The sequence below is a fragment of the Phaethon aethereus genome, assembly GCF_964289735.1.
Source record: "Phaethon aethereus genome assembly, chromosome: 5".
Classification (NCBI taxonomy): Eukaryota; Metazoa; Chordata; class Aves; order Phaethontiformes; family Phaethontidae; genus Phaethon; species Phaethon aethereus.
The window spans coordinates 67,370,270-67,389,534 of NC_138579.1; the positions used below are offsets into that span (position 1 = coordinate 67,370,270).

General features: G+C 39.4%; 1 protein-coding gene across 1 annotated transcript in view; it reads right to left on the reverse strand.

The window, feature by feature from the left end:
* Positions 1–8,224: 8,224 nt before the first annotated feature.
* PRMT3 (protein arginine methyltransferase 3) overlaps positions 8,225–19,265 on the reverse strand; it is a gene marked incomplete at both ends in the record, with an annotated part of 67,641 nt that continues 56,600 nt past the window's right edge. Inside the window, one exon of the mRNA XM_082000561.1 lies at positions 8,225–8,334. Coding sequence (XP_081856687.1) covers positions 8,225–8,334 — 110 coding nt within the window. The remainder of the gene's footprint in view (positions 8,335–19,265) is intronic.

Sequence of the window (19,265 nt, forward strand, 5' to 3'; positions counted from 1 at the left end):
GGGAAGAGCAGGCAGAGGTGAGGCATTCTGGAAAGAGACTGGGTATTTAAATTATTTTATGCAAAAAAGCACATGATAAATCCCCCCAGTCCCCCACCCTCTCTGGTTCTCTACACCACCACCACCACCACTTCAAACAGACCGGTGAAGTACTGCTTAACGCACTGTGTAAGTGTCAACCGAACAAATCCAACAGCTTGACTCTGGACCACTTCCCCTCCTTCCCCAAACAGTGAAAGCTGCACGTATCAAATGGTGTGAATGCAGATCACAGAAACACAGAATCATTAAGATTGGAAAGGACCTTCAAGATCATCAAGTCCAACCGTTAACCCAACACCCCCATGCCCACTAAACCATGTCCCGAAGTGCCACATCCACACGTTTCTTGAACACTTCCAGTGATGGTGACTCCACCACCTCCCTGGGCAGCCTGTTCCAATGCTTGACCACCCTCTTGGTGAAGAAATTTTTCCTAATGTCTAATCTAAACCTCCCCTGGCGCAACTTGAGGCCATTTCCTCTTGTCCTATCACTAGTTACTTGGGAGAAGAGACCAACACCCACCTCACCACAACCCCCTTTCAGGTAGTTGTAGAGAGCGAGAAGGTCTCCCCTCAGCCTCCTCTTCTCCAGACTGAACAACCCCAGTTCCCTCAGCCGCTCATCAGACTTGTGCTCCTATGGGGAGCTCTAGAAGGGGAAAGCGATTTGAAAATACCTATTTGTCCTCTTCCAAAGGCTCAGTACATTTCAGTGTTTAAAAATATGCTGGAAAAACAGATTGGCTAGCACTGACCTACTGAAAAGGTTTACAGTACTGGTAATATATTAGCCGGGTACATTGACTAACGAGAGGGGCTTCCATTTTGCTCACCGTGCTATAACAAGATGTGCAAACACATGAAGTTATTGAAAACATTCAAGCACGGAGCAGTCCCAGAGAAGCAATGTCAGAACTCAGGAAAAACAACCGCATTCTGGCAGGCACATGAAAGAGTAGTATTTTATCAAAAACACATTAAACCCTCCTGTAAGTTTATTGAATGGCCTTTTCCCAACTCTGTAGACTATCAAGACAAGTTCTTGCTAGGAATAAATCCATGTGCACAGAGAAATGGTGAGACTGTTATAACAGCTCAGCCATGGCTTGCTTATTCCACTGACTGAATCGAGGCTTTCAGATGGCAACTGGAAAAGCAGATTACAAGATGATCTTAGGGTGTTGATTTTGCTAAGGTTTTCCTGTTGACAGCTCTCTTACCCACTTCCTTCAATAATGTCTCAATTACTTCAAAAGTAATTAACTGTCATATGGATGACTAAGTCAGGCATGAAACATCTGATTCAGAACATAGTTGTGTGTGAAAAACATAAAATTCCATTAAGGGATGGGCTGAACGACAACCTTAACTCCATGGTGTATTCCTTAGTAGGATGTTGCACCGACATTTTAACTTAAGATTTGACAAAAATAATGGATTAAAATGTGACCTGAAAGTGATGAAAAATTGCGACTTTACTACTGCCCTTATAGCACGTCATCTTGCCTGTGGCTTTTTTTTTTTTTAATACAGGAAGATGAGAAAAAGCATGACACCTTTTAAATAGTAAAGCAGAGATCAAGTTATTATGAAGAAATAATATTCAGGAAGTCTGTTTTAGAGCAAACAATCTTAAACTATCTTTCTCTTAGGACGCTACAAAGGGCTTTTCTGAAAGGCAAACTCTTACAAATAAAAAAATAAATCTCAGTTTCAGCAGAGCAATAAAAAAAGACAATGAAAATCAGTCACTTCAGAAAATTTTGATCATGGCTGAATGGTTTGATAGTTAAAGGAGGAGCTTGCCATTTTTTCCTCAACATCCCCTATTCCTGGCAGCATTAACCTTCCCGTGCATGTGCATATTTCCATGAAACCACTCTCCTTCCATTTCCCTCAGATGGCATCATGTTCCCCGCTGCTCTTTGCTATCTTTTGCAAAAGATGTTGGTTTATTCTACGTGGCAAGTAAAAAAGACTGGGGCCACCCATCTCCAGCTAGGTTGCACAGTCAAAGGTCATTGTCATCTGGTACCCTAAAGGTGGTCGAAATTACATGCAAACCAATTGCAAGAACATTATTTCTGCCTCCAGGGACACTGTGCAGCATCTGTTATTCTCTAAGCGGTATCTGTTTTGGGGTTTACGTAGATCTAACAGCTGTGAGTGCTCAAAACACACAATGGTTCCAAAATTAACATCAATGCATATATTAACATAAGGCAAGAGACCTGAGGTTCCTACTGCTTTACCTTCTCAGTTTAAGGCTTTGTATTAATTCACACGCAAGCAGTATAGCGCAGCTGTAACATCCGAGTTGCAGAGCAGTCCTCCTCCTCACATCCAATTTTCCAGTTGAGTAGACTTTGTTTCAAAATGTCCAGTGTTGTGACAGAAGTCAATATTATCAAGCAATTCCCTCTCTTCAGTGCTCTTTTCTTTGCATAACCCATCAGAAGGTTTAATCAACATTCAATTCTACTTACTGAATCCTCCTTGTTTTTCAGGCTTAATTACCTAAACCATCATTACCCAAACCGGATCAACACTCCTTCGAGGGAGCTCTCTTTGTAGTACGTGCCACCCAAGACCTGTCGTTCTCCTGCATGTCTTCCATCAGCTCACCTTTCTCTCATGCCACCCTCAAGCTCCTTCTTTCATCCGAGCAGACTGCAACGCTCAGGGAAATATAAGCCAGTAAAAGTTGGTAATTCTTAGCAAGATTGACTTTTTAATGAAAACTACTGCAAACAGCGGTTCTGGAGACTGATGGTGTTAAAGAGCTAAGCAAATGTGTATTAAGTTGTTTGGATAGTACTTCATGAACTCTGTTAATTTTACAGATTTTTATTTTTTTAAACATCTAGGTCATTCAATATATACTGTGGATATCACCTGCCAAAGTGGAAATAAATCTACAACAAGCATGACGATACCAAGAGGAGCATACATAGTACAGATTATATTCTGTCAATGTGGTGTTATGTCCATGATACGGGCTTTCACCAGTGGAAATTTCCCAAATGTAGATATCACCTAAGTACCTGAATCACCCACATCCTTGTCACTCACTGCACATTACTGTTGCGTACAGATGTGATCTCCACCAATTAATGCAAGTTACTTTGGAAAAATCTATCCCTTATTTTGTGTAGACCCTAAGATTCCTCAAGATGCTAGAGCGGTAAGAAGAAAAACATGATAAAATGGACATCCCTAGCTTCACCTGACTTTCCTTGGAAGAAAAAAAATAATTTTAAAAGCCTCCCAATCACCATGTAAAGCAGGATTATTTTAGCATCTGCCAATTGAATCCAAGGAGAATAATTTCATTTGGGTTGTAGTTCTCACTTGTGAAAGACTAACTTCGGTTTGCTTTCCATGGGACATATTTGCTCTCACTCTGTTTCCACTGATGTTTTGAGTAGTACCCAAGTGGAAAATAGAATTAACACGTTGAGTAAGCTTTATTCCTCTTTAATTTGTTATTGCTGTCATTAAGAGTATTTTATTTTACTTTGGCTAACTGTTACAGGAACAGCAATAGAAATGTTATAAATATCTAAGCTGATTGTTTCACGGTATAATTTTTTCATGGGGTGAGTCTTTTTCATTTATCATGAAGGAATCCAGAGAGTGCTGGAACCTAGAAACATTAGTAAGTCAAAGAAACTGAGTAACGCTCTTGCCATTCAGAAAGAGATATAAATGAAGTGTGTTTCTATTTTGGTATATGAAAATTATCAAAGCAGGTAAAAATTCAGAACCAGTTGGTAGACATCAGGGAACAGACTGTTACTCTCAGATTCATGTACTGAGAAAGTACAAGCTTTTGAAATACTCTGTTAACCAAACCTGTACGTGCACAGTGCCTCACTAGCAGTAAGGTAAGGTTTCTCCTCGCCCCTTCTGTCTTTGCTGCTCAACACCACCATTAAAAATGGTGCCTTTAACCGTCAATTACCTACCTATGAATTTTATACAAGATCAAAAAAAAAAAATGTATTAGACAGTACGTGTCTAAACTTTTTTACTAAACCTGGACAACTGAACCATCTTCAGGTTCCAGTCCAGTTATATAAATGTAACTCAGACTGACTGCTTTTTAAACCCATTTAATCACACAAGCCCTTCTGCAAACTTCTCTGCAGTGGCCGTAACACCGAATGCTAGCTTTTCCCTACGTTTTCCCTTGCCTTTTCAGAGAATACATTATTTGTCTTTTAACTGGATGTCACTGTTTCACCAGTGTTAACATCTGCCAATGCCCGTGTAAACAGGATAGCATAAAATCTCTTTGGCATTTCTTCTGAGGTTTTTATATTAAGAGATATACCCAGGAGATGATTCTATTTTTGTCTTTGAAAACTCTTCAATGCCGCTGTTATGCAGTTAATTGACATTGTAAAAGCAGTAGCAAACTGTACCCCCAGACCTGGCTTCCAAAAATAAAATCGCCACTTTAGCCTTCATTCAAGCCTTTAGTTTCAACACTTCATCTTCCAACTCTCCTTCCAGTAAGGGTGTGGGCTCTTCCCACTTCTTCCACAAAGTCAGTCATAGCTAGGCTGTGACATTCTACTAACCTTGGTAAATAGACACTTTTGCACTTTTTTCTTCAAATGATTCAAAATAGTGACAGAAAATGTTAAGATTCATTACTGCAGGGAACTTCAGGCACTATTAAACAAATAGCAGAGAAACATCCTTGACAGGAAAAAAAAAAAAAAAAAGTGTCTTGAAAACTTACTAACAGCCTACCTTTTCTCAGTTAGCAGCTCTACCTCCCAAACCAGCTTTCTGAATCCTCTTAAGAGTTTTATCTATTTGAAGTTGAAGCTTTGCTTTTATCTGGATCATAGAAGCTGGAGGATCTCATTATAGCACACACCACAGGACAGAATTTAGAAGGTCAAACTAAGGTGCAGAACACAGAAAAATCCTACTGGAGACCCCCGCACGATGCACACCGAAGAGACGTTCAGCAACGAAGGACCAGCAGCTTCCAAGTTTGCCTATCTTGCTTAGCTGCTCTCTGATGGGTAGAACCAGGAAGATCGTTTTACAGCTTAGCTAGCTACACATTTAAAAGTGCTGCAGAAGACAAGGAAGATTAAATAAGCAACAGATTATAAAAAGGGGAAAAACCCTGTAGTTTAGCATCTAAATAAGAAGTAGAGCTGTGAGCATCCATACTCTTCAGGTGGGGTTATTCATCTTCAAGACCGCTTGCCTTAAAATAAAGGATCACATTTCGCATGAAGAATTACTATCTCGCACTGGACAAATTCAGGGGTACTTCTCCTCAAAGCATTTACTTTCCCCATTTCTGCCTCCGATTCTATCGGTAGAGTCCCTTTAAAAGAGTATCTATTGATCATGTTTCCTACAATATTTAATTCTTAAAATTACAATTAGGAAATGTAAAAAACCTGCTTGTGCTGTCAGATGAATCCCATATTACTCAACTGCTAAGTTGACAAAAGCCACTTACAATTGATGGGCTTTTTCCACAGGACACAGTGTGACACTGGCTATTAGAGCAATTCCCACTCGTGTATTTGAAGTTCTTTGAAACTCCAAGATCTTTATCAAATGACTCTCCTCAGGGTCCTGAAAAGACCTTAGTTAAGGTCTTTTCCCTATGGTTAAATGATGCCAAATCCTCTCTTCTTGATGCAGTCTGTTGTTTTGTTTATAATACCTAGCATTTCCTTTTTTCTTTTACAATTTTTCAACCATTTTTTCCATTTACAGTCCCATTACTGAAAGCTGCACGCACTCCGTATAGGCCTTTGCACTGCCCTCCCCTTGCATTCTTTTTCTTCCTTTCTTACCTTCTATGTCAACGTTTATACAAACACAAAATCCACAGAAGTATTGAAAAATTAAAGTTGGAAGGGACTTCAACAAGATCATGTAGTCCAACACCAATATCTCAAAGTATTAGTCATGCTAAAAAACACGGGAAGCTCCCACAGTCAACTACATATCAGATGATCACCGTCTGATGCAGGTTCTTCCAACTCCTGGTTACCACAGTACTGAGAACAGCGTACCGAGAATTTTGCTTAGTCCATCAATATCCTGTATTTCTACAGCGCCTTTGGGCAAAGGACAAAATCAGCAGTCCATCCCCTAGCTTGTGTATTTACTGTCTAATATTGGTAACGCTGCCACAAATTCCATTAATCAGTCCAATGCCAACTGCTGGCATTTCAGCTACAATGTCAATTTTTATAGAGAGTTAAACAGTCTTTAGTTTCAGATAACCAGGCTCAAGCATTTTAACAATCAAAGATAATCAATTTATTTTTCAAAGGGAATCTATGTTCCCAAGCCAGAAAAACGTTAGCAGATCAGACCGACACATCAATGATCGCTGTAGAGTGTTTATACTTGTCAGATACTGTGAAATAAATCTTGCATCTTTGATTTTTTTTTTTTTAGTGTGCAATTGTCTCATTTGTTGTTAAGTTTTTATAGTCAAGCCTACCCTGAAAACAAAATTCTGAGAATACGGAGAATTTATAAATTGTGTGCAGTCCCACTTGCATAAAATTGAGGGATCTAAAAATCAGCGTGAGCAATGAATTCATACCTATTACTAGGAGAACGTAACAGCCAAGGTGTCAACATGGGTGGTGAAGCCCTCAGACCACTAAAAGCAGTTAACCAGCCTAGGTGCTCAGGACCTGAACACACCTATTAAGCTGCATATGGGAGCTGGGCTGCTGAACAGCTAGAATTTAAGCTGGACATTTGAGGGTTTAATGGTGATTCTATAGTTTCCACCCAGGAAAGAATCCCCACCCAGCCACCCCCAAGACAAGGAGATTATTTGGATGGCCATTAGTAAGCCACGTGTTTCCACAAGGGAGGGTAAAAGCAGTGCAAGATGAAATACAAATCCACACGTCTGCTGTCAGCTGAAAGTACAGTAGCACTCCAGCACTTGCAACTTCCTATTCAACGCCCACTCCACTGTATGAAATCAAGTGATGCAACGCAAGAGAATTTCAGCTTTTGGAATAAAATTAGACTTTTCAGCCAAATTGGTATTACCGCTGGTATCACTCTTCTTTCCTTACAGGCAAAATGTAAGTATTTCACCCCATTATATAATATTACCATTACGCAAACCTTGCTGAGCAGATTCTCAGGGAAAGAATTTCCTTCTCGTCTCAGTCCTTTAAAAAAGGTTCTAACGTTATTTTAACAGCCATTCAGAGATCACTAGCATAACACTGTCATCTTCGCTTCTTGAAACAATTTTTGAAACCGCTTTCAAGACAAATATACATGTACAATACAAGCACATAAACTGCACAGTGTTACACTTAGTTCCAACTCTCTCGCAGTTTAAGGTGTTTAAACATCACGACACACATCAATCCTTGATTGTTCTGTAAGCAGCCAAACCAAACCCACCGCTGCAGCAACTGCTGCTATTTGTTCATAGTATTTTTCCAAAAGCTGCTAAAATACACACTTCCATCCATCTATGTAGCAATAGATCAGTACAGAAAAAACTGTAGCCACAAATAAATGAGCCGTCACTGGACAGATTGGAGATTCTTCTATTACATAGAACGGCAACTGCATTATATAGCCTACCCAGTTCATTTATTAGGGTAAATGTAACTTCAGATGTGATACACCTTTTTAATTACAAAAGTGTAACAAAAATGAAGTCTTTCTTGCTGCAATCCTGCAGTGGGAATTCCAAACTTATTCCAACTGGGATTTTCCAGCTACTGCTGAAGTGCCCTGGAACATGATTTAGCAGCTTCTTTCCTGAAAAAAACAGTAAGATTGCAGAAGGATTTTGCCAGTTGGAGAATAAAAAAAAAAGAGAAATCATATTTATTGTTCTTCACAGCAAGACTATAATCTCATTTTTCTCACCTAGCAGTTTCAGGTAGCCCGAGACCATCTTTCTTGCCTTCCCCATATTATGTGAAACACAGCAGAATCTGATTTTGTCATCAGTCTCCACATCCCAGTGCGAAAGCATCCAAGCAGTACTCTCAATTCTAGGAAAACTTTTCAGATTCTTGTGTGCGCATATAGGTACAAAAATCCAAGGGCTTACAATTTTTTTATATTTATAAACAGTTATCAACAGTTAAATCTACTATTTAAATTTGACATTTCCCAAAGTTCTAGGCACAGAATTTTCACTGAAGGCTGTAGGTCTGCTGCGTGTCCTTCACTGAAAGGGTTATAAAGAGGGACCGTGGATCCTTTCTGTTTTTGCGGACTGTTATCTCTCCTCTCAGGGCTTCTCCTGCAAAAGTAAAAAGGAAATTACTATGCTTACATCACTGAATCATGCACAGTAATAGCAAAGACGCATCCTGGAAACATTCAACGTCAGGCTGGACGGGGCTCTGAGCAACCTGATCAAGTTGGAAGATGTCCCTGCTCATTGCAGGGGGGCTGGACTAGATGACCTTTGAAGGTCCCTTCCAACCCAAACTATTCTATGATTCTATGTTGCATGAGAAGATGTTCCCAAGTAAACAGTATTGAAAAAAAAAAAAATCTACAAAAGCTTCCTTCCTGTTTTCAAAACTCGTAAGCAATGTTCTTGACAGCAAATGCTAAGTCAAACTGACTGTAGTTCAACCTAGTGAGTTGCTGAGTTACGTCTGATGCTTTACTCCTCAGATGAGCCGTGCAAAGAGCTGATATGCCAATTATTTTACTTGTGATTGAGGAAAAACACCGAATTCCTTGGATACATTAATCACTCTTTGTATCTGGTTGAGTTGGATGTGAACATGACCTGGGATTACCAGACAGTCTTAGCTGGACAGGTGCTAAGTGTCATGGTACTATTCTCCCTCTCACACAGTTTGAAGTATCAACTCATTTTCTCATGAAATTATATGCAACATCTTTAAATTCTTGAACGTAGATTTCTGTCCATGAAGTGATCAACAAAATTAGCAATAACACAGAAGTATAAAAAACCAAAATCACAAGTCCGTAAAATTTAATATTGCTCCCTAATTTAAACGCATCACTACTATCAAGTTTGAGTAAACTCAAATAACCACAGAACTTCCTACTTCATATGTCATGTGATTTGTATTTGCACTGCATTTAATTTAAGCTCTAATGAGGTAATCCTTTGTTTTACAAACTATCAGGCTTTCTTGACCATACCACTTGGCACATATGGGCTTCTGCTAAAACCAGAGAGGACACTTTGACACAGAAAGAAAGAGATGAGACACATCTCCCCAGGGTAGAGAGGGACAACTCTCACTTTCGGTGTTACTAAATTTAAGTAAAAGCTTTCCTCATAGAGGAATTCCAGACCTTGACATTTCTATTTAACATTTTGTCCTAAGCCTGCGCTGACCGAGCCTGGTGCTATCCCAACAGCAGCTACAGACCCACAGCACAAGTTTTTCTGTATTTATTCCTTACATAATTCAAAGGTCTGTTCTAGCTTGTAAAGGCACATTCAGATTCTGAAATAAACGAGAAGAAAAATAAAACCTGCTGTGCCAGCTTAGGAATTTGTGTATACTAAGTAAGAGGAGATATTTTACTTTTCATACACAAGATAGGAGATTATTTGTGGATCTGTAAGTCCAACTGAATGATCCAACAGTCCATTTTATTGTCATGCAAACGTACTTAATGCGTAAGATGTGAAAAGCCTTTATAGCTATGCTATAAAGATAAGATTCAGGTAAGATTCTGAAACTTTATACAGGTTTATAAAGTTATAAAGTCTAAACAAAGGGACAATGAGTCCATTTCTCTATAGGCGCAGCGGTTCTGAACTTTTTCCCCCACATCTATGATCCTTATAATAAGAAAATAACAGAAAACTAGATTTTACAACTGTGAAGAGCTCCAGGAACTGATTCAATGCCATACAAATTCAAATCAAGACTTAACAAGTTTGTATCCATCATGTAAAAGTCACACAAACTGAAATCCACAGCTAATTCCAACTAGTCATAGGGTCTACTATTTGCTTTCTTGAAAGCTTTATTTAAAAAACAGTTTTGAGAGACCAACAAGGTCTTTGATTTGCAGATACTTATGGAGCTACTTTAATTAACAGTATTCATATTGTTGAGTATTAAGCACAAATTTACCAAGAAAGCGGTACAGGAGAACATTAAAGAGAATTTAGTTTTCTTATTAGCTTTCATCTGCTTCTCCATCCCACACCCCAACAACATGCACTTGCGTACCTGACTGGTACCTGAGGGTACCAAAAAGAAAACCCTCAGATCTCTGCAGAGCAAAGATATGGGCTAGAGTTTCATAAATTTCCCTAAATCATATACAACTGATATTTGGGCTACACCGTCTCCACTAAATACTGGAGAGAGGTTAATACATTTCCAAAACACTAGTGTCGCTGTCAATCTACTACGTGAAGAATTTAACCTCAGATCTTTTGTTTCACGGAAAGAGGAAAAAATAATGAAGAGGTAAAGCAGTGGAAGCAACCTGCACTTATTTGCAAATGCAGCTGTCTTTGTTGATACGGACATACATGACTGAATATATAATGTTACACGTGTACAAAAAGATTACTTTTTAAACATCTCTGTGCTTGAAGTACTTAAATACACGGCAATTTTACGCATGCACATGTGAGGAATGGCTTCCCGATTTTGGCATCTACACTAAAGGCCCGATGTCAGAAGGTATCAACACCCCTTTAATTTTAAGTGATAGATTTGTATGTTTTTTCAACTACTTACAGTACATTATGCATCACAGATTGTTTCAAACTCATTAACACTGGAGCAACTTCAGACTTGCCACATACAAAAACCACTAAATCATAATTTTGAAAAGAGCTCAAGATACAACCCAGGAGCTGAACATAAATACCTTCAGGTTAGTATTTTATCATTTATTTACAGGTGTGGACTGCAGAGAGGTAGAACGTGTATCTAATTTTTACATCTGGCCATGTGTGGAGTTTTTGAATACCACCGTATTTATGTTAGAAAAAATAAAATCTAACTTTAAGCCAACAGCATTAACATTTCCCAGTAAGGTATGTGAAATGAAGCGCCCTGACAAGAGACTGATTTTGAGGTCAGAGGACTTTCACCTTCTACAACACTTTGGGGGACTACAAGAAGCAGGATATCTTCTTTGGTGGCCTTCAGTCAGATACTCAAAAAGTTATTTACAGCTCAAACTTAGATGCAACTTACACCTCATTGTGAAAGTTCTAGAATTACAAATCGGGCTCTGGCTTGATGCCCAACACACACAGCATTCTTTTTATCTTTAGAAAACTATACACTCAGTGAATATTCTAATATCTGAAGAAAAAAAAAACCCACCACAACTACCGATGCTGGCTGATATTGCAGGGAAATATTACCTATACAGGCTTTTTAGTCGTGTTTTCAATGATCTTACTGAGTGGATATCTCTTAATTTCACTACGCTTTTGGGAAGATTTCTGCTTGCGGTTACCAGAAAAAAAAAAAAATCTCAATTAATTTTCAGCTCTTAATAAAATCTGTAATTTAAGTTGGATTTGTAAATATGTAGGAAGCCCACTGCTGAGCCACTTTATACTATCATTTTAAAACCACAAGAACTACATCTAAGAGGAGGACGTGATCTCAGTCGACAGCAGTTAAGTTCTCTGCTTCTCTTCCATTAGGTCTCCCTTGCCCCATTCATCTTCAACCCTCACACCAGCCACATCCACTGTTACTGCATAGAATTCTGTCTCCCTGGGTCCAAAGTATTTCCCAGCTGTTCATTATTTACTGTGATTTTAAAAGCCATTGTTTATATTCTGTTAAAAAGCTGAAATTTTCAATATCCTTATTGCAAAAATGAAAACAAACAGCAATTAAAAAATTAAACCAGTTTCAAATTCAGTAAGATTTTTAGAAGTCTTCACTCGGCACAATTATCAGTTATATCCACGAACAGTAAGCTGACACAAGAGACACACTATAAACAATAAATGCAGGAGATTTTGTCAAAGGCTGAAGTATAAACATCACTGAAAGGTTTTCAGAAAGAATGACCGTGGTACAAATACTATACAAAACATCAAACACCTGTATTCTTTGATAATTTCGCCTATTTTTTTCATTTAACAGCTGGAAATTTCACTTCAATTCCCGTGTAGCTTTATTATTAGGACACAAACAACTGACATAATACATTGCGATTTGCAAAGAGTTGTGAATATGTTTTCACAGACTACTTAAACAGCGGCAGATTTGCCAGACAGAAGGACGAGGTAAAGAAAAAAGGGTGTTATAGTCTCTCTCCAGCTAGGAAGTTTAACACGGTTTCAACACGCAGATGTTCAGAACTGCTGCAAAATTAATTCTTTGATATATTTTAACATCCTACCATACTGAATGTTTTAGAAATTGTTAATACTGAAGAGCCTCTAAGAGAATTAAAATTCTACTATTTAAAGCAATCCATATGGCAATCTTACCCCTTAAAACACTTAAACAATAAATGCACTGAAAACCTAAATATATTTTCATAGACCACATCTGACTTCATAGACCAGAACCCTGAGATTCTCTGGTAAAGGCAGTTAATCAAACGAAGCACTGGATTTTTCTCAGCTATTTCCTATGCAGTAACCACATTCAATCTGCCTTTCTAAACAGGCTTTTCTGAGGGTCGACGCAAACAGCAGCAGTGCAACCAACTAACAGCGAGGCGGTCCTGAACAATTAATCAATGTCACGTAGACAGAAAATGACTGATGTTTTTTCACCGTTCTGCTGTCCTACGAGCTGCCTGGAGGAAGCCGTCTCTGGGACTCAGCTGCATCACCTTGCTCTTATCACGCTCAGCTGAATGCAAGCAAACCGCACAGTGCCATTGCAGTTTGATTAGGACAAAACTGAATCCATTACCATCCCCCTCCTGCATTTTTATTATCCCTTGGGGAGTCTTGAAATTTGTCCCCAAAAGAAAAAAAAAACCCCAAACCAAAAGCCACCCACACAAACCCAAAAGAATTCAGCAGAACTGCTGCACAAGCTTGCTAGCACAGGAAAACACACACCCCTACGTCCATACTGATCCACTGCCAAAGTAATACACGTTTGATTACCTGCTCTACAGCAGACCCTATACGTGTGCCCTGAACATTCAAAATAGTTTATTTTGGCTCTGATTTTTGCGTACAGTTTCACTGATGGTAACTGCATCTTTCTCTTATGCTGTGCAATACAACCATACATGAGGCAAGCCCGCAGTCTGCAAGCTAAGATAGTTCCCAGTGCAAGAGCCCCACCACTAAGAACGTTTAGGCCCAACAAGCCATATTTTTTCAGTCTATGACTTGATTCATCTGAAAGGGTTTGACTGAACCCAACGATTCCATGCAGTCTCCTGCACACATATCCAGAACATCTACTTAAAGCTCAAAATGATACATGGCAATGAACTTGTAATATGAAGAACTACCCTGCCTTTCAATACAACTTGGTGTCCCCTCCCATTCCTCTTTAGGAAAAGACTGAATGAGTTACTGAAAGTAGCCAGCAATCAAGACCTTTCAGGTTCCCTTATTTTCCTATCTTCCTGTCGAAGAGCTTTATAAAGGTAACAGCGAGACAAGTAAGAACATGGTACTCAAAGCATTCTTTATTCTAACCCCCATTAAAATTTAAGAACTTACAAAATATCTCACTGGAATTGTTTCAAAGAGAGCTGCTAAAAAACCCGCAGTGGGGTTGGGCTAAAGACACCTTAACTACCAAACCACTGGTGAGAAATCTCTACAAATGCCCTATGCTGCAATAATCACAGCTTTTCAGTGGTAGTCATACATGCTCTCACAGCCATACAACAGTAAGCTTTGACACCTCTCTTCACTATAAGGTTGTCCTCGCTTGAGGCTGACAATTTAAACATCATCTAGTATTTCCACTCCAGTTTAGACCAACTGAACCCACTACCTCATGCAACACTGAGGTCTAGCATGCAACTGAAGAAAAAAGCAAGTCTCAAAAGCATTACTCTGGATGAGGTGGCTAGAAAGTAGTTTCCATATACCATCTGTCTTCTGAAAATGAAAAAGAACAATGAAAGGCAGAAATCATTTGTGGTGGGATCAGGGGCATTTTCCTTAAACTCAGTAACTGATCCTTAATCCTCCCATTCATCTTCTTAAACTGCAGGCACCTACAGCTGTACACAAACGGCTACCTTCCGTCTCTACCTGCCACATCTCTTACTGAATCGCCAACCCAGTGAGATCCAATGAGCCGTCTCTGTACTGAGCAGTAATCACTGCCTTTCGGGATTACCCACCTGATCTGTGACACCCTTCTTCCACCAGCTGGTTACTTTTACCAACTACGCACTTGTTTGCCAGCTTCCTTCTATTACATCGCTGTTCGGCCTCTTCTGAAACTACGTTGAGGTCTTTTCCTTTCATGCCCCGAGTATATCCTCCAAAGAGTTTTTGTACCAAATTGGCATGTTTCATCTCCCCAAGACAAACTATGAACTAGGCAGCTGCAAAGTAGTCTATACAAGGTGTTAAGACAGCCTTGCACGGCTGCCAAAGATCACATGCACACCCTTCAAGGGACAGATTCCCAAGACAGCTCAGGTACCAGATATAGTTGCCACAGGGAACTGTGAAGGCAGATACATGGTCCTCCAAAAAGCGTAGCTGCATCAGCCAAACTCACTCACCTAAGAACTACCTAAGAACTGGGCTTGGGTCTCTAAACTCACTACCAGTCTAGAACTCACTGCTTTTCGTAGTGGAGGTCCTAAACCCTACAGTCTTGTCCTAGTCTTTCTCTCTCAGCAGTTTTGACAAAACTCTGAGAAACCCAGATTGTTGTTGCTGTACGAGCCATATTGCCTCGCAGTCTCAGAACTTGCCAAGGGGACCACACAGAATGGCGCAAGAGGTCCATCCAAGTTTTCCTGTCTGGATACAGAACTTCTACTATCTTTCAACAAGACAAAACAGCCATGGAAAGAAATTCTCTCAATTTAGTGCCTGAAATACACAATTACAGATGTTTCTGAAAAGTCAGCAGGATGATTTTAAACAGCAGATTTCAAAAGACGGAGCCTAAGACATGCAAGATTTAGTCTGACCTCAAAACTCAGGTTTTAACATTTTTAGATTATAAAAGCAAGCATCATTTTTTGAGGTATCACTTGTAAGTAAACAAGTGACAGTGTTCTATAGACACCACATTGCAGCTGTAGACAGGCAAAACAGACACTAAAATCTCAATTAGGAACTAAATTATCCAACTGGGATATGTGGAAATACTTCAATATTGTATAAGATCAAAACATTCAGACGGATTAATTGTACCAGTGTTGTGTTTCTACTTTTAACAAAACTCTGTAGGCAGCCAAATTAACATTTTTCAGATTGTAAATTTACAAACAGCTACCCAATTATGGAGACTGGGGAGTTAAAGATAATAAAGGATTTTACAGGGGCTTCATCGTGTGAGTTCTACTTCTTCGGTTTTGCTGCGCTAGCCCCTTTTAGCGCCACAGAAAAACAAATCAAGGTTTTATTTCCACTGCAAGGCAATATCAGGAACACAAAATGCCGACAATATGCTGTTTTACTGCTAATAGAATTTGCTTGCATACAGGTCTGGGTTTTAACTTAATGCACTGTTACTGAAAAGATTCTGTAGGCCCTTTAAAATAATTTTGGTAAGCATTTTATTTATTTAGTAAATGCTGGAGACAATCAAATGAGAATGATCTGTATATATTTTTTTGTTTATGAAATTTAGCAGGAATATTTCAATGAAAGGAAAAGACTCATGCTTGGACCACGTCCTGCTTTTGGCTGGGACAGAGTTAATTTTCTTCCTAGTAGGCAGTGTAGCGCTGTGTTTCAGATTTAGTATGAGAATGATGTCGGTAACACACTGGTATGTCAGTTGTTGCTCAGCAGGGCTTATGCTCAGTCAAGGACTGTCCAGCTTCCCGTGCTCCGCCAGCGGGGAGGGGCGCGAGGAGCCGGGAGGGCTGACCCAAACTGGCCAGAGGGACATTCCCCCCCGTATAATGTCATGCTCAGCGTATAAACTGGGGGGAGTTGGCCATGGGGCGGGGACCACGGCTCGGGATCTGGCTGGGCATCAGTCAGCGGGTGGTGAGCAACTGTATTGTGCATCGCTTGTTTTGTATTATTATTTTCTCCTCCCTCGCTGTCCTACTAAACCGTCTTTATATCAAGCCACGAGTTTTACCTTTTTTCCCCCCGATTCTCCTCCCCATCCCACCGGGGGGCAGGAGGAGTGAGCCAGCAGCTGCGTGATGCTTAGTTGCTGGCTGAGGTTAAACTACAACAGACCATTAATAAGAAAAAGATACTGCTTCGGCACCTCAATTTCAATTTTCAAAATAAAGACATTTTCAAGCTATTAAAAGGGCTGCTAAGTGAAGCCGCCTTCTCTGCAGGGCGTCTACAATACAATACTCTTTTGTGTGAGAAAACCCAGTTTCTCTGGCGATAAAATAGCATCTGGTTTCTTTCTCCAGTTTCTTTCTTTTTACTGCATGCCAAGCAGTTAAAACATATCCAACATGCTGACGCTATGTTGTTTTACTTCATTGTACATCAGCTTCAAGTCTCTCGTCACAGTCTGTGAGGAGGAAAACTAGCTTTTCAGAATACATGAGTAGTAAGAGACTATCCCCTACTCACACATTAAATCTAAACCAAATCAACAGAAATTATCCATTAAAACTCTACACAAAGCTATCCACCATAGTCTGGTATCACGCTGAAATTCAGCACCAAATCAGAAGTGTTAATTAGGTGTAACTTTTTTTATTAATTAGGTATAACAGCGCTATCTACCACAGTTAGCTATCAAGCTGAAATTCACTGGCAAATCAGAAGTATTAATTAGGTGTAACTTTTAATGCCTCACTCTCCAGGTCTTTGGACCTGGACTAAACCTCTCCCATTTCACCGCAGAGAATTTGCAAACTTTGCACCCCTGGCGCAGGCTGCGGCAGGAATGGCAAAGGAGGCAGGATCAGTTTTGCAAGCCCCGTCCTTCAGCTGGTAGCGGCTTAATTCTGTTATCATTAGAGATCAAAACACTCAGTCTTTTTTTTGGCTGAGGAAATAGATCTACTTTTACAACAAATAACCTGGCATCAAGCAGCTGAGAAAAATTAGCTAGTTCACACTGCAGAACACACAGTTTTGCCATGGCATAAAGCAGCCTTTTCCTGTTAAATACCTAATAGGTTCAGAAATCTGTACGCTCAACCTCTTTTACAGAGCAAATCCAAATACAAGCAGTGCTTTGTAACGACTTAAGGCATATCCCCAAAAGCTATAAGGCATCTGAAAGAGACTTTACGTCAGGCTTACTATTTTACTCAGAATTAAGAAGTCTGAGGGAACCATTTTTCTTTAGTGGGGTCGGGGGTGGGTGGAAAAAACCCAAACACCACACTGCCCTGCCTGAAAGATGGTTTCAAAACAAGAAAACATTTAAAAAGCATTTTATACCACCAAATTCCTCCTTTACAACCTATTAAAATACTGACACCATGGGTACACTGGTCAGATTGTTGCAAGACTCAAATCATATTAATCCTATTCATTTTCCAGCATTTACTGAGGAAAGAGCTTGTCCTGACTCAGACAATACATTTAGGCACAAGTGGGTCATCTTCACCGTGTCTCCCAGTGCCATACACACATTTCTTATTCTAAGAATTTATACGGAGGACTGATGAACATTAGTGAACACAGGGCTGGACATAAAGGCTGAAGCCTTCAAGTGATGCAAAAATGTTTAATCTAAAACAGTTACCTTCATCTTCAGTTAACTTGCACTGAGAAAAGTCCATCTGAAGACAAAAAAATCTCCCCAAAAGCTAAATACACTTGGGAGTGGAGTTCACTTCAACATGCCAGGCAGAAAGAAACCACGGTATAACAGTAACAAGCAGTGCTAATTCATTAATAAGTGACAGATGAGAAGCAGCTGGAAGTGCAACTTTACATATACAGCAAAAGAAGTATGAGCAGTTTGAGTAGCTGGTAAAATGGAAAGTGAAAGACTGAAGAAATCAAAGAATACGGTTAACCACAAATTACCAAGAGAAGTATTCAAGTCACTATTTTTACAAAGTTAAAAAAGACAATATGAAAAAAATTGAAGATAGGGAAATCTGTACTTAAAGTAACATGTCTTGAGGAGAAAAGATTTTTGTAACAACAAAGAAGAATAATCAGAGAGAATCATTAAAAAAAATCACCTAAATTAAGCAACATTTCTATGTAAATATCAGGGAACACCTTCTGTCCTGATGGACTTCTGTCATCCACAAACAAATATCTCACAGAAATGAACACTGGGATTACAAAGGAAAAGGGAATTAAGCCAGGAGTTTCTCTCAGAACCTTCTCTAACACTAGAAATAAAAGGTAAAAAATCCAAGATTAAAGTGGTGACTTTATACAACATATAAAAGAAGACAGAATGGGTAAAAGGATGGGAAAGGAGTACTTAAACAATTACAAAGAGAAGGAGATGGGTAGAAAGAAGAGAAGCATAGCTGTAACAAGATTTGTTATGGGAATAATTTTAAGATATATGAACTAATAAAGAGAAAGGAAGGAGTTACAGCAAAAGTGATCTTGAAAGTCAACTAGGTTGTGTTCACTGCTTCAAAGCACACTGTTTTTGCAGTTGTCCTCTGAAAGTCACCGCACCTGGACTAGAATTCTAGAGCTAGGCACACCTCCCAGTAATTTCACACATTTGGTAAATGTCAAATGATCTATGTAATATTAAATCATGTGCATATTCTAACAAATGTCATTGCACTTACAAAATTTCACTTCACACTCTATGACATTGAAATTCAAGGAGTTGCAGCAAGAAGACCTTAGCCAGCCTTGTCTAGAAAGAAACCGAACAGAACACAAGCTGAGTACAAACGCACCAACCATATGTGCGCCCCAAGAAGTGACAGAACCTAAGAACATGCAAAGAAAAAATTATTTAAGAATATCAAGTCACAGCAGGAAAGAGAGAAATGATTTGTCAGATAACACAGACCATCGTGCCTTTAGGAAAGAAGCTCCTGGTAAAAATTGTCATGGCTGATAGCTGGAAGAGGCAACCTCAAAAGCAGTTTGAGTGCAGATGCTGCTTTCAGCACTGTACACTCGTAATTAGGTTTCTTAAGAGAGATAGT